Genomic DNA, 12,240 nt, shown 5'->3' on the forward strand with positions numbered 1-12,240 from the left:
TATGAACCGCTAAGCTCAGAGGAGATTTTCCGATTAGCTAGCATAGCATGTACCCAGGTAACAATGCATGGGTCGAATTTTCTCCTCAACATTGCTGACCCTATAGACGAATAAGAAGCGTTATCGAATGCGCCCTCAATATCAAGAAATGCTACAAGAGCAATTTCTTTTGCATTAAGTGTTTTTTCGATTTTTGAACTACCGTATGTAGTGCCGAGATCGTAGATTTTCCACTTTGATAAGCGAATTGGTTTTTTGACAAAGGCATTGCTTTCATAAATTTGTGATTTATGTACTCGCATAGTACCTTTTCCATAATTTTGAGCATTACAGAGGATAAATTTATCGGCCTGAATGCTTTGGGGTTGGTTTTATCTCTCTTGCCTGCCTTCGGAATGAAGACAGCCCGGATTTGACGCCAATCGTTAGGTATGTGCCCCAAAATCAGACTCGCCTTAAAAATCTCAACCAAGGGTGGAACCAGTGTTTTCTCCTCTTTTGGATCAACGCTGGGAATATTCCATCCATGCCAGGAGACTTAAATGGCTCGAAAGATCTCACAGCCCTCTCAACCCTGGCCCGAGTGAAAGCTTCCTTTGCAGCCCTTATTGCGTCTTTTTAGATCCAGAAACCCATGATTGGATCTCTTGTGGATCTGAGACAGCAATTCCAGTGCCTTGGTCGCCGATGCTCGACTCAGGGATTGAATCAGGGAAGTGGATCTTTAACAATTCGCTCAGTGTATCGCTAGGCTCTACAGTGAGCGAACCATCCGTCTTTCGGAGGCTACCCACACCATTGGAGTGGTCTTTTGAAAGAGTTTTTTTGAGTCTGGCCACTACGGGTGTATTCTCTATGCTTTCACACATTAGAATCCACGATTTCCGTTTGGCTGACCTTATAAAGATAATAGAGATATTAAATAAAGATAAAGACAATAAAAAAAGCATGGGATCAAAAATGTTAAATCTCCGAACATGAAGTAATGTACCTAAATGCATAATATGAAGGTAAAATATTCACTCTTATCAAGGCTTTCTTCAAGTCTGTTTAATTGGCTTAGCTAACGATAATAACATTATGGCACATAACTTTGAGAATATGGAGAGAGCTAACAACTACCAACAGTAGTTAGTAAATTTTGAAGTGAATATTATTTAAAATAATAAGGAGAAATCGGAACGTGCTAGTGGGGAATAAAGTGCGTCGGAAAAAAGCATTGTTATGGAATTCAGTTTAGCTCAGAGCTGGGTTCAGCAGTGGTGGAAATACTCGCTTCACGAGTAAGAAAAGAGTGTAATTGGGCCTACCAAAAATGCCACACTCGCGCGAACCTACTGCCTGCATTTTTCTGGCGCTTGCTTTGTTCGCGAGTACGGGCAGAGCAAAAACAAAAAGCCGGGCTGTATTTTGTTCGGGAGTAAAAACACGGTCGCGAGTTTTTGTGATTACTTCGAATGCAATGGATAGATTTGACTCGACATAAACACAATAACAATAAACAATTGTGTTCTTGCTCGAACATCAGTGAGAAATAAGTTCCGATGTTCAGACCGCATCGTGCTTTCGTGCTGTGCGGTTCTTTCTCTCGTTGCGGAAGGAAGTTTTTAATACTACCCGAAGCTATTTTAATTTCAACGGTGCTTCTTAGCGCTATTTGTACCCACTGATCCCGTTACGATCTTTGCAAGGACCCGTGCCTTCGTTTTACGTTGGACCCGTTTGCGGAAGTAAAATTCCGACAAGCGGTGGTAATCCTGCAGGGACACCGTTCTGGGAAAAAACCTCTTAGAAGGTCACGTCTCCACGCTCAGCAATGAGTATTAACAAAAACAAGAGGAAGAAGTCTCTGAATTCTCCACTTCCTTCAAAGAAACAAGGTTTCAAGACCGTCCTGCCAAAGCGCGGAAAAACAGAAGGAAGCTGGAGAATTCAGATATTCCTTCTAACTCTAATATCGGAAATAATTCTTCTCCAATCGAACTGAGCAATCAGTTCGGTTTGATTAATGATCAAATTGAGCAAATCGAATATACCTCTAGCCCAGGTGATTCGATTCATGCGAAAAAGCAAAGGATTCCGCCAATTGTGGTATCTGTTGCCGAGTTTTCTGGCTTCCGGAATGAGATTTTGAGTAACCTTCAGGGGATCAAAGTTTCATTTCAGATTGCTAGGAAGGGTGACTGCCGCGTTTTGCCGGGATCCTTTGACGATCGCAAACGTCTTCTTCACTATTTAACTGAGAAGCGCCATAAATTCTTCACATACGACGACAAAACTGAGCGATTGTTCAAAGTCGTCTTGAAAGGTCTCCCCAGTGATGACAAATCACTGGATGAGATTAAAATTGAAATTTCTCAATTACTTGGATTTTCACCAGTCCAAGTAATTAAGATGAAAAAGAAATCCCATTCTGGTACTTCCCAGAGGGGCATTTCTCAAGAATTTTATTTAGTTCATTTTAACAAAAGTGAACTAAATAATATGAAAAGTTTGGAAAAGGCCTGTATTATGTCTCATGTCCGTGTTACATGGGAACATTTCCGCAGGCCTGGGGGAAATTTCCAAAATCCTACCCAGTGCCGTAAGTGCCAAAAGTGGGGTCATGGAACCAAACATTGTCACATGGATGCTAAATGCATGATTTGTGGTGGAACCTCTCACGCCAAGGACGCATGTCCTGTGAGAGAAGATTCCAATAAATTTAAGTGCGCAAATTGTGGGGCAATCATAAATCCAATTTCTGGGAATGCCCTTCACGCAAAAAGTTTTGAATTCCCGTGCAAAATTGATGACGGAAATTCCAATCGGATCCCAGATTCGCCGGGTAGAAATTTTTCCAACGCTCAAATTTCGAAACCGGTTACCGGTCGAGCAATTCATACCCACCACAATTCACAAACAAATTTTGCCGCTCGTCAACGGGTAGCAAGCACTTCAGTAAATTCCAATTTTTCGAATGTACCTACGTATGCAAACATCGCTGCTGGTAGACAAAATTTCTCTTCTCAAAATGAGGTTTATACCCATGTCCCAACGGAAAACAACGGTCATGTTGCCGATTCAGGTAGCATGACTGCTTCCGACTTTGATTTTTTAACTGAACAATTGCATCACATGATTGATGCAATGTTCAAAGCAAATACCATTCCTGAAGCTGTTCAGGTTGGTATAAAGTACACACAAAAATTGTTATCGGACTCCGTTTCAATGGATCCAAATAATTGTGTGAAAGTTCTAAATTGGAATGCCCGCTCTTTAAAGGGTAAGGAAGATGAATTATTCAACTTCCTTTCAGTTCATAATGTGCATATTGCCATTATAACTGAAACGTATTTGAAACCAGGACTCTCCATTAAAAGAGATCCAAACTATTTTATCTACAGAAATGATCGTCTTGACAGCGCCTGTGGTGGGGTCGCCATTGTCATTAATAGACGTATCAAACATAAATTATTTTCTTCGTTTGAAACCAAAGTTTTTGAAACCTTGGGAGTTTCTGTTGAAACAAATTTTGGACAATTTTTCTTCATTGCAGCCTACTTGCCTTTTCAATGCAATGGGCAGCAAAATAATTTGTTGAAAGCTGATCTTCAAATTCTGACTCGCAACAAATCAAAATTCTTCGTAATTGGTGACTTCAATGCCAAACACCGTTCGTGGAATAATGCTCAAAGCAATTCCAATGGTAAAATTTTATTTGAAGATTGTTCTGCGGGATATTATACTATTCAATATCCCAATGGACCAACTTGTTTTCTTCCAGTCGAAATCCTTCTACAATTGATTTAGTTTTAACGGATTCAAGTCAGCTGTGTGGCCAATTGGTAACTCATGCTGACTTTGACTCTGATCACCTTCCTGTGACATTTGAAATCTCACAAGAAGCCATTTATAATCCAATCAGCTCTACTTTTAATTATCATAGAGCTGATTGGGATTTATCAAAACGTATATCGATAGGAATTTTGATGTTGATATTCCTCTCGATACCAAAAGTGATATTGATAATGCTCTCGTATCTTTGACAAATTTAATTGTCGAAGCCAGAGGGATTGCAATTCCGAAATGTGAAGTTAAATTCAACTCCATTATTATTGACGACGATCTTCAGCTACTGATCCGTCTTAAAAATGTGAGAAGAAGGCAATACCAAAGAACTCGCGATCCCGCGTTGAAAGTTATTTGGCGAAATTTGCAAAATGAAATTAAAAAACGTTTCGCTATTCTGAGAAATACCAACTTTGAGAATAATGTCTCGAAGTTGGATCCCAGTTCGAAACCCTTTTGGAAATTAACAAAAATTCTTAAAAAAACCTCAAAAGCCAATTCCAGCGCTTAAAGAGGGAAATAAAATTTTATTAACAAATGGCGAAAAGGCTCAAAAACTTGCTCAGCAGTTCGAGAGTGCCCATAATTTTAGTCTAGGTCTCACTAGTCCAATTGAGGATCAGGTTACACGGAGCTTCGAAGACATTCTCAACCAAGAGAATGTTTTTGACCCTTCGTTGGGAACTAATTTGGATGAAGTGAGATCTATTACTAGAAAATTTAAAAATATGAAAGCCCCGGGTGATGATGGTATTTTCTACATACTTATCAAAAAACTTCCTGAGAGCTCTTTATCCTTTTTGGTTAATTTATTTAACAAATGTTTTCAATTGGCATACTTCCCAGATAAATGGAAAAACGCCAAAGTTGTTCCAATTTTGAAGCCGGACAAAAATCCAGCTGAGGCTTCTAGTTATCGCCCAATCAGTTTGCTTTCTTCAATAAGCAAACTGTTTGAAAAGATTATTTTAAATAGAATGATGGTTCATATTAATGACAATTCTATTTTTGCTGATGAGCAATTTGGTTTTCGCCATGGGCATTCAACCACTCATCAGTTATTAAGAGTTACGAACTTAATTCGGCTCAACAAATCTGAAGGATATTCGACTGGAGTTGCTCTTCTTGATATAGAGAAAGCATTTGACAGTGTTTGGCATGAAGGTTTGATTGTAAAATTGATGAATTTTAATTTTCCTCTGTACATCATTAAACTGATCCAAAATTATTTATCAGATCGCTCACTGCAGGTAAACTATCAGAATACTAAATCTGATAGATTACCTGTAAGGGCTAGTGTCCCCAAGGCAGCATACTGGGGCCCATATTGTATAACATTTTTTACTTCTGACTTACCTGATTTACCATCAGGGTGTCAAAATCTTTGTTTGCAGATGACACAGGTCTCTCAGCCAAAGGGCGTAGCCTTCGTGTCATTTGTAGTAGATTGCAAAAGTTTGGATATTTTCTCCACTTACTTGCAAAATGGAAAATTTCCCCGAATGCTTCTAAAACTCAGCTTATAATTTTCCCACATAAGCCGAGAGCTTCTTATTTGAAACCTTCTAGCAGACATATTGTCACTATGAATGGGGTTCCAATTAATTGGTCTAGCGAAGCTAAATATTTAGGACTTCTGCTAGATCAAAAATTAACTTTTAAAAATCACATTGAAGGTCTTCAAGCCAAATGTAACAAATATATTAAGTGTCTATATCCACTTATAAACAGAAAATCAAAACTTTGTCTTAAGAACAAACTTTTGATTTACAAACAAATGTTTAGACCTGCCATGTTGTATGCTGTGCCAATATGGACTAGTTGCTGCAATACCAGAAAGAAGGCACTTCAGAGGATTCAAAATAAAATTCTGAAAATGATTCTAAAGTTGCCTCCGTGGTATAGTACCAATGAACTTCATAGAATTTCTAATATTGAGACATTGCAACAAATGTCCAACAAAATAATTTCCAATTTTAGACAAAAATCGTTGCAATCTTCTATTGCAACGATTAACTCCTTGTACCCTTAGTATAAAATAGGTTAAGATTAGTTTAAGTTGAAAACATTGTAATTCCTACATGGTTCAATTCAACCTGAGGAAAATCTAACTGCCAGAGGCAATTGAAATGTATTAATAATAACTAAAAATATAACATAGCAAATAAGGATGATAGTGTTAAGAAAACACGGAACACCTAGTCTAAGAGATGAATGCATGTATTAGATAATTAGCAAATAAAATTAGTTAAAAAAAAAAAAAAAAGTTCCGATGTTGTTTTATGACTTTTAGCAAATTAACCGAAATGACTCGCGAAGCTTCACGAACATTTTTCGGGGTTCGTTTTTTTGTTTTCTCTGCGAGTAGTAGGTAGGCAAGAAAAAGGCAAAACAAATGTTCGCGAGTCTTTTGCATTGCCTACTTCTTGTTTTGTGAGTAAGGTTCGCAGATTTCCACCACTGGTTCAGAGTTGAACCGGTATGGCGGTTATTGTGTTTAAGGAATTACCTGTTGGGTAAGATATTTCAACATTTTCAAGACATTGAAAAATGGATTAAAAGAGTTAAGGTGGCGCTTATTTACATTATATACGTCAAGTTGTTCTAGGCGCGTAGTTTTTATTCATGTACAATTTTCAAACCCTTTTTTGGGGAATGGTGGTACTGAGGTTAGAATGTTAACGAATATCTGATATGGCGGGCAAATCTTCTTCAAGAAATCTGATTTTGGGTAAAAAAAAAGTTTTTCTGTGCGAAAAGAAAGCTTTTGATGTTTATTATGGCAACCATCTACGGACACGATCTCGAGTTAACCCTCGATGATTTGATTATGAAGGATTGAATATGGATTGGATTTGGAACGGATTTGGATTGGATTTGGATTAAATATGGATTGATTTTGGATTGGATTTGGATTGGATTTGGATAGGATTTGGATAGGATTTGGATTTGGGATGGATTTGGATCGGATTTGAATTGGATTGGATATCCCAAGTAACATTTTAAGTTTTATTCCGCTCTAAGAATGGTTTTCAAGATCAATTTATAAGATCTAACAACAAAACCGAGTAATATACGGCAACCTTCTGATGACCACTATAAGAGTAAGATATTGCCAAGTGGCCATCTCCAGATAACCACTATAAACCTATTATAAGAGCATTTAGAAACCCTTTTTAAACCACCCGCAAAAAAGGGAATTTGGCTGCGGCAGCTGTCAAAATGTTGCATTAAAAAAAGAGAAACAAATCTTTGCAGGAAAATAATAACAAAATGGATTGTTGATGAAAATTATGATGACATATAATATTTTATTTCAGGTTGTTTTTTCGATTCAGTACCATTGAAAAGAAGTGCGCTTCCGATTTTATGGTCAAATGTTATGAAAAAAATAAGGTTGAACACCACGCGCCAGCCATATAACGTAGTTCAGGGAAATAAATCGAAATTATTGATTACCACAACATCTAGGATGTCCACTAAATCGATTAGTATTTTTGCCCAAACTATTAATTAATAAAATTATTTATCGGAAAAAGTATGATAAGCGGTGAAAATTTCGTTAAATCATACATTTCAGTGATATAATTCACTGACTGCGAAATGCTTTTCCGAATTCAATATGGCTATCATGGAATTTGATCAGAAAAAAATTGCATTTATAAAACACCGTCATAAACTCTTCGCAATACAAACATTCTTATGGGGGTAATTCAATTGACCACATTATGACCAAAAATTGAAGCTTTATTCGAGCGTTGAAAATTGGATTTGTTACGCTCTTCATCACTACCTTAGATCTGTTCATATGGTCAATAGGCATTTGACGTTTAAAGCATTTTTCAGCAGATTTATGGGAGGTTTATTGATAGCAATAAGAACGCCAATAAAACTGAGCAATCAACTTCGTGATTGCTGTCATAAGTCCGCAATAAGAATTAGTTAAATCCAAGAAGCATGGAAATTGTTACTTGGGATGGGTTGGATTGGATTTGGATTGCATTCGAATTGGATTTTGATTGGATTTGGATTTGAATTGGATTTGGATTGGATTTGAATTGGATTGGATTTGGATTTGGATTTTTGGATTTTAATTGGATTTGGATGGGATTTTGATTGGATTGAATTTTGATTGGATTTGTTAAGGATGTGGATTGGATTTGGGTTAGATTGGTTTTGTTAATGGTTTAGTAAATCAATGGTTTCAAACAGAATTATCTGAGCAGTTTCAGGACAGCGTCAATGCTTTAGAGCTACAAATAATAAATTCGCAAATGATATAAATATATTTGGATTTGGATTGGATTTCGTTTAGATTTGGATTGGATTTGGATCGGATTTGGATTGGATTTGGATCAGATTTGGATTTGGAGAGGATTGGGATGCGATTTGGATTGAATTTGGTTGGATTTGAATTGGATTTGTATTGAATTTGGAAAAGATTCAATTGGATTTGGATTGGATTTGCAATAGATTTGGATCGGGTTTGGATTGGATTTTAATTGGGTTTGGATGGGATTTTGATTGGATTGGATTTTGATTGGATTTGTTAAGGATGTGGATTGGATTTGGGCTAGATTGGTTTTGTTAATGGTTTGGTAAATCAATGGTTTCAAACAGAATTATCTGAGCAGTTTCAGGACAGCGTCAATGCTTTGGAGCTACAAATAATAAATTCGCAGCTGTTATTAATATTTAAACAACTGCGCCGGTATGTAATAAAGAATTCTAGTTTTCGTATTAACAACTCCAACTAATTTGCTTGTCGGAAAAAACAGTGAAAGAGTAGAGAAGGTGAATATTGTGGGGAATAAAGTGAGTCGGAAAAAAGCATTCGTATTTTTAGCTACATTGGATTCTCGATAAAAATAATGAAATAAACTTAACTATTTTAAAATGACAATAATGAAAAATGATAACGTATTTGAAATTCAATCGTAGTAGGCAGAGTGTAAAATAATCGAATTTTTTTGGTGAAGTCTACCTTTCTTCACTTGTCAGCTCACTTCCAAACACATTCATAGTCGGCTCTGGACTGTCAATATTCGATTGAATGTTATTCATTGAATATTTATGCACATTCTACAAACTGATAAATTATCTGAAATCTGAACACGTTTTAAATGAGTAAAATAATTTATCACATAGAACTAAACCCTATTTTTATCCGCGAGGCACATTCAACGGTAAACATCGATGAAAACAATGCTAATTATATGTTTTTCTGCACATAGTGACCACACTCAGTGACAGTTGAATGAATGAGTTTGTGGAGTAGTCGTCTGACTATGTCATTCTATGTTTTGAATATTCATTCGATGTTTGTCAAAATTCGGACTGAAGTTGCTTCATGAAGATGAATATTTCAAGCTCTGGTAGTAGGCATTTAAAATGCCAGCATACTAAGAAGCTAATGAGAAGAAATTTGAAATTCAATCTCAGTAGGCTGATGTCGAAATCTTCTGTTGCCATTGGTGGTCGCGGCGGTAAAGCATTCCGCTGTGACCTGTCTTCCATGATAATATAAAGAGTAGGCCCGTCCGACCTACTGTGGAGAGGGTAGGCCCGTCCGACCTATTGGGAAGAGAGTAGGCCCGTCCGACCTATTGGGAAGGGAGTAGGCCCGTCCGACCTATTGGGAAGAGAGTAGGCCCGTCCGACCTATTAGGAATAGAAGGCCCGCCCGACCCACTAGGAAGAGACAAGGCCCGTCCGACCTACTGGTGAGAGGGTAGGCCCGTCCGACCTACTGTCAACCAAAAGTATGACCGTCCGTCACGATGTTCAGCGTAAGAACCAGCCGAACTATTCCTCCAAACGGGGAGCCGTGGTGCAATTACCTTTTCCTCTTTTCCTCTGAAAGGGAGCCGTGCTCCAATTAAAGATTCAACCGTACCTTCTTCCTCCAAACAGAGCCGTGGTGCGAAGCACCACTGCTTTTATTCCTCTTCCTCCGAAAGGGGAAAGGTCCGTCCGACCTTCTGCCACTACCGTCTTCGGGGAAGCCAACCCAAGAGTGTGACCGTCCGTCACGACGTCCGATCACAGAATGAGCCGTAGTGCGAAGCACCTGGCTTTAATACCTTTTCCTCCGAAAGGGGTCCGTCCGACCTATTGCCGCTACCGTGTGTGGGAAAGCCAACCAGAAGTGTGACCGTCCGTCACGGCTTCCGATCAGTGAATGATCTGCGGTGCGAAGCACCTCCGCTTTTATACCTTTTTCCTCTGTAAGGGGAAGCAGAAGAGGAAGGTCCGTCCGACCTATTGCCGCTACCGTGTGTGGAAAGCCAACCAAAAGTGCGACCGTCCGTCACGGCTTCCGATCACTGAATGAGCTGCGGTGCGAAGCACCTTCGCTTTTATACCTTTTTTCTCTGTAAGGGGAAGCGAAAGGGGAAGATGCGTTCGACCTATTGCCGATACTGTGTGTGTGGAAAGGGAAAGCGGAAAGACCGTTCGACCTACTGTTGTCACCGAATTTATGCATGCCGGAGAATAGCATCGTTGTAAAAGAATGGTTTTCTCTTTTAACGGGGTTTTCATTAGATTAAATTTTGAATTGTTCAGTTTTGTTTATTTTATTCATGTATCTCATCCAATATCTACAGCTGACAGGGAATTCTAGATGAAAATAAACAATCATTGAGTGTTCATTTCTTGGAGCGTAAGAACGCTTTCCAATTTTTGGAGTTGAAGACAAATTTACCGCTGATTTAAGAGCGAGGATTTGTAAGGCTACGACAGTGCTCACCAATTATGTTTGTATCCCCGGTGTCCAGCATAAGAGCAGTTCCTTCCAGAACAATAGCTTGTCGGAATTATGTTTCGGAATTTAAAATTATTTACAATTTCTCAAAATCTATGAAACCGCCACATATGCGTTTGGAGCAGTCCGCAACCATCATCCGGAGTCATAAGCGCTAGAATGTATTATCAACAGCGGGTTTTAGATCATCTTTTGAAGATCCGCCAGTAACGATGCAATAAGCGATGAAAGGGAGCTAAAAACGCCGAGCGCAGGAGCAGCAATATATTCCACACAGCAATTTAACTTGATTGATAGATTACCTTTTAAGTTATCTTGCATTTTTATACGTTTTTTGTACATTTTTTATAATAACACAGCGCTTGGCAAATTTTTTGACCTGAAAAAAATTGGACTTTACTTTAGCATGACTTACTACGATCTCCAGCTACAAAACCACGTACATATGCATAAAGTATTTGATCCTGTAAAAAATACACGCATACCTACACTGCCGTTATAGGCATAACTGTCCCATGTATATAGGGAATCCCAGCAAACATGGGACAAATATGCATATAAAGGCAGTACATTGCATACACATTCTTCTCAATTCAGAACCTCGATTAATCAAATTCCGTACACGAATTTACACTATAGAATTTTCTTTTCTAATTCTCAGGGATGAATGGCGTCGTTCAGATGGGAATCCCAGTGGAATGCGATAACGTGTTGACCGATGGCACTGGACGTTTGGAGACACCCTCGTGGAGTAGGGATCACATAGCACACGCAGATGAACAACGCGCTGGTTGGTGTTGTCACTGAACTCGGTTCCGGTAGCAACCGATAGAATAGCTTGACAAAGAGACAAAAAGATGACAGGAAATTAGATTTTCACTTGTGATAAACTCAGCTATCTCCTGGACACATACATTAGTTATTATCGAGAAACCCATCCTTTATCCTGTAAGATCGCATAGTTTTTGTACATAACAGAAACCAAGTCTGCATGTAAGAAAAGTAATATAGCGTACTAGGAGTATTGGCTTAAAGTATTGGACGAATGATGAGTTTTGTCGATTTTTTTTGATAACTGCAGATAACTGAAGCTTCGTTTGCTGTATTTCTTTATATTTAAAAGCCAGTCTATGACGAAACTGATCTCCCTCAAAAACAAGCAAGAGCATGTTCTTTTACCTGAATCGATTTTGTAGAACAATTGCAAGTCAACTCATATCACAGCTTTGAGTAACTACTCATTCATATATTTATATATTCATATATTGTTATGAGGGTCAATTACGAGTCATAGCTAGCGATTTGTTATTAAGTTACTTTGGACGCTTATAATAAAATATTTCGAAATATTTTAATAATTGCTAGATTTTATTCTATTTTCCGAAATTTTTACAATGAGTCGTTCCCAATCTAATATTATTCTATGAATAGTTCCGGCGAAAATGATGTCAATGGTTGGTATTGATCCAAAAAAAGGAATTCTGATGTTGTTAGTGGAGATACCCATCTCGCGGTGTTTTTTTTCATATATAAAAGGTTACAGAAATTCTCGACCTCTGGGGGTTGCGAACCCAGATAGTATGCGGTTGGGATCACTCCTCCCGACACAATAAAACCAATTCCTTTCTCCAGCCATATTCTCC

General features: G+C 38.2%; 1 protein-coding gene across 1 annotated transcript in view; it reads left to right on the forward strand.

The window, feature by feature from the left end:
* LOC134211565 (uncharacterized) overlaps positions 1–11,955 on the forward strand; it is a 35,640-nt gene extending 23,685 nt beyond the window's left edge. The window contains exon 5 of the mRNA XM_062688550.1: positions 11,259–11,955. Coding sequence (XP_062544534.1) covers positions 11,259–11,404 — 146 coding nt within the window. The 3' untranslated portion in view covers positions 11,405–11,955. The remainder of the gene's footprint in view (positions 1–11,258) is intronic.
* Positions 11,956–12,240: the final 285 nt, after the last annotated feature.

The sequence above is a fragment of the Armigeres subalbatus genome, chromosome 2 (assembly GCF_024139115.2).
Source record: "Armigeres subalbatus isolate Guangzhou_Male chromosome 2, GZ_Asu_2, whole genome shotgun sequence".
Taxonomy (NCBI): domain Eukaryota; kingdom Metazoa; phylum Arthropoda; class Insecta; order Diptera; family Culicidae; genus Armigeres; species Armigeres subalbatus.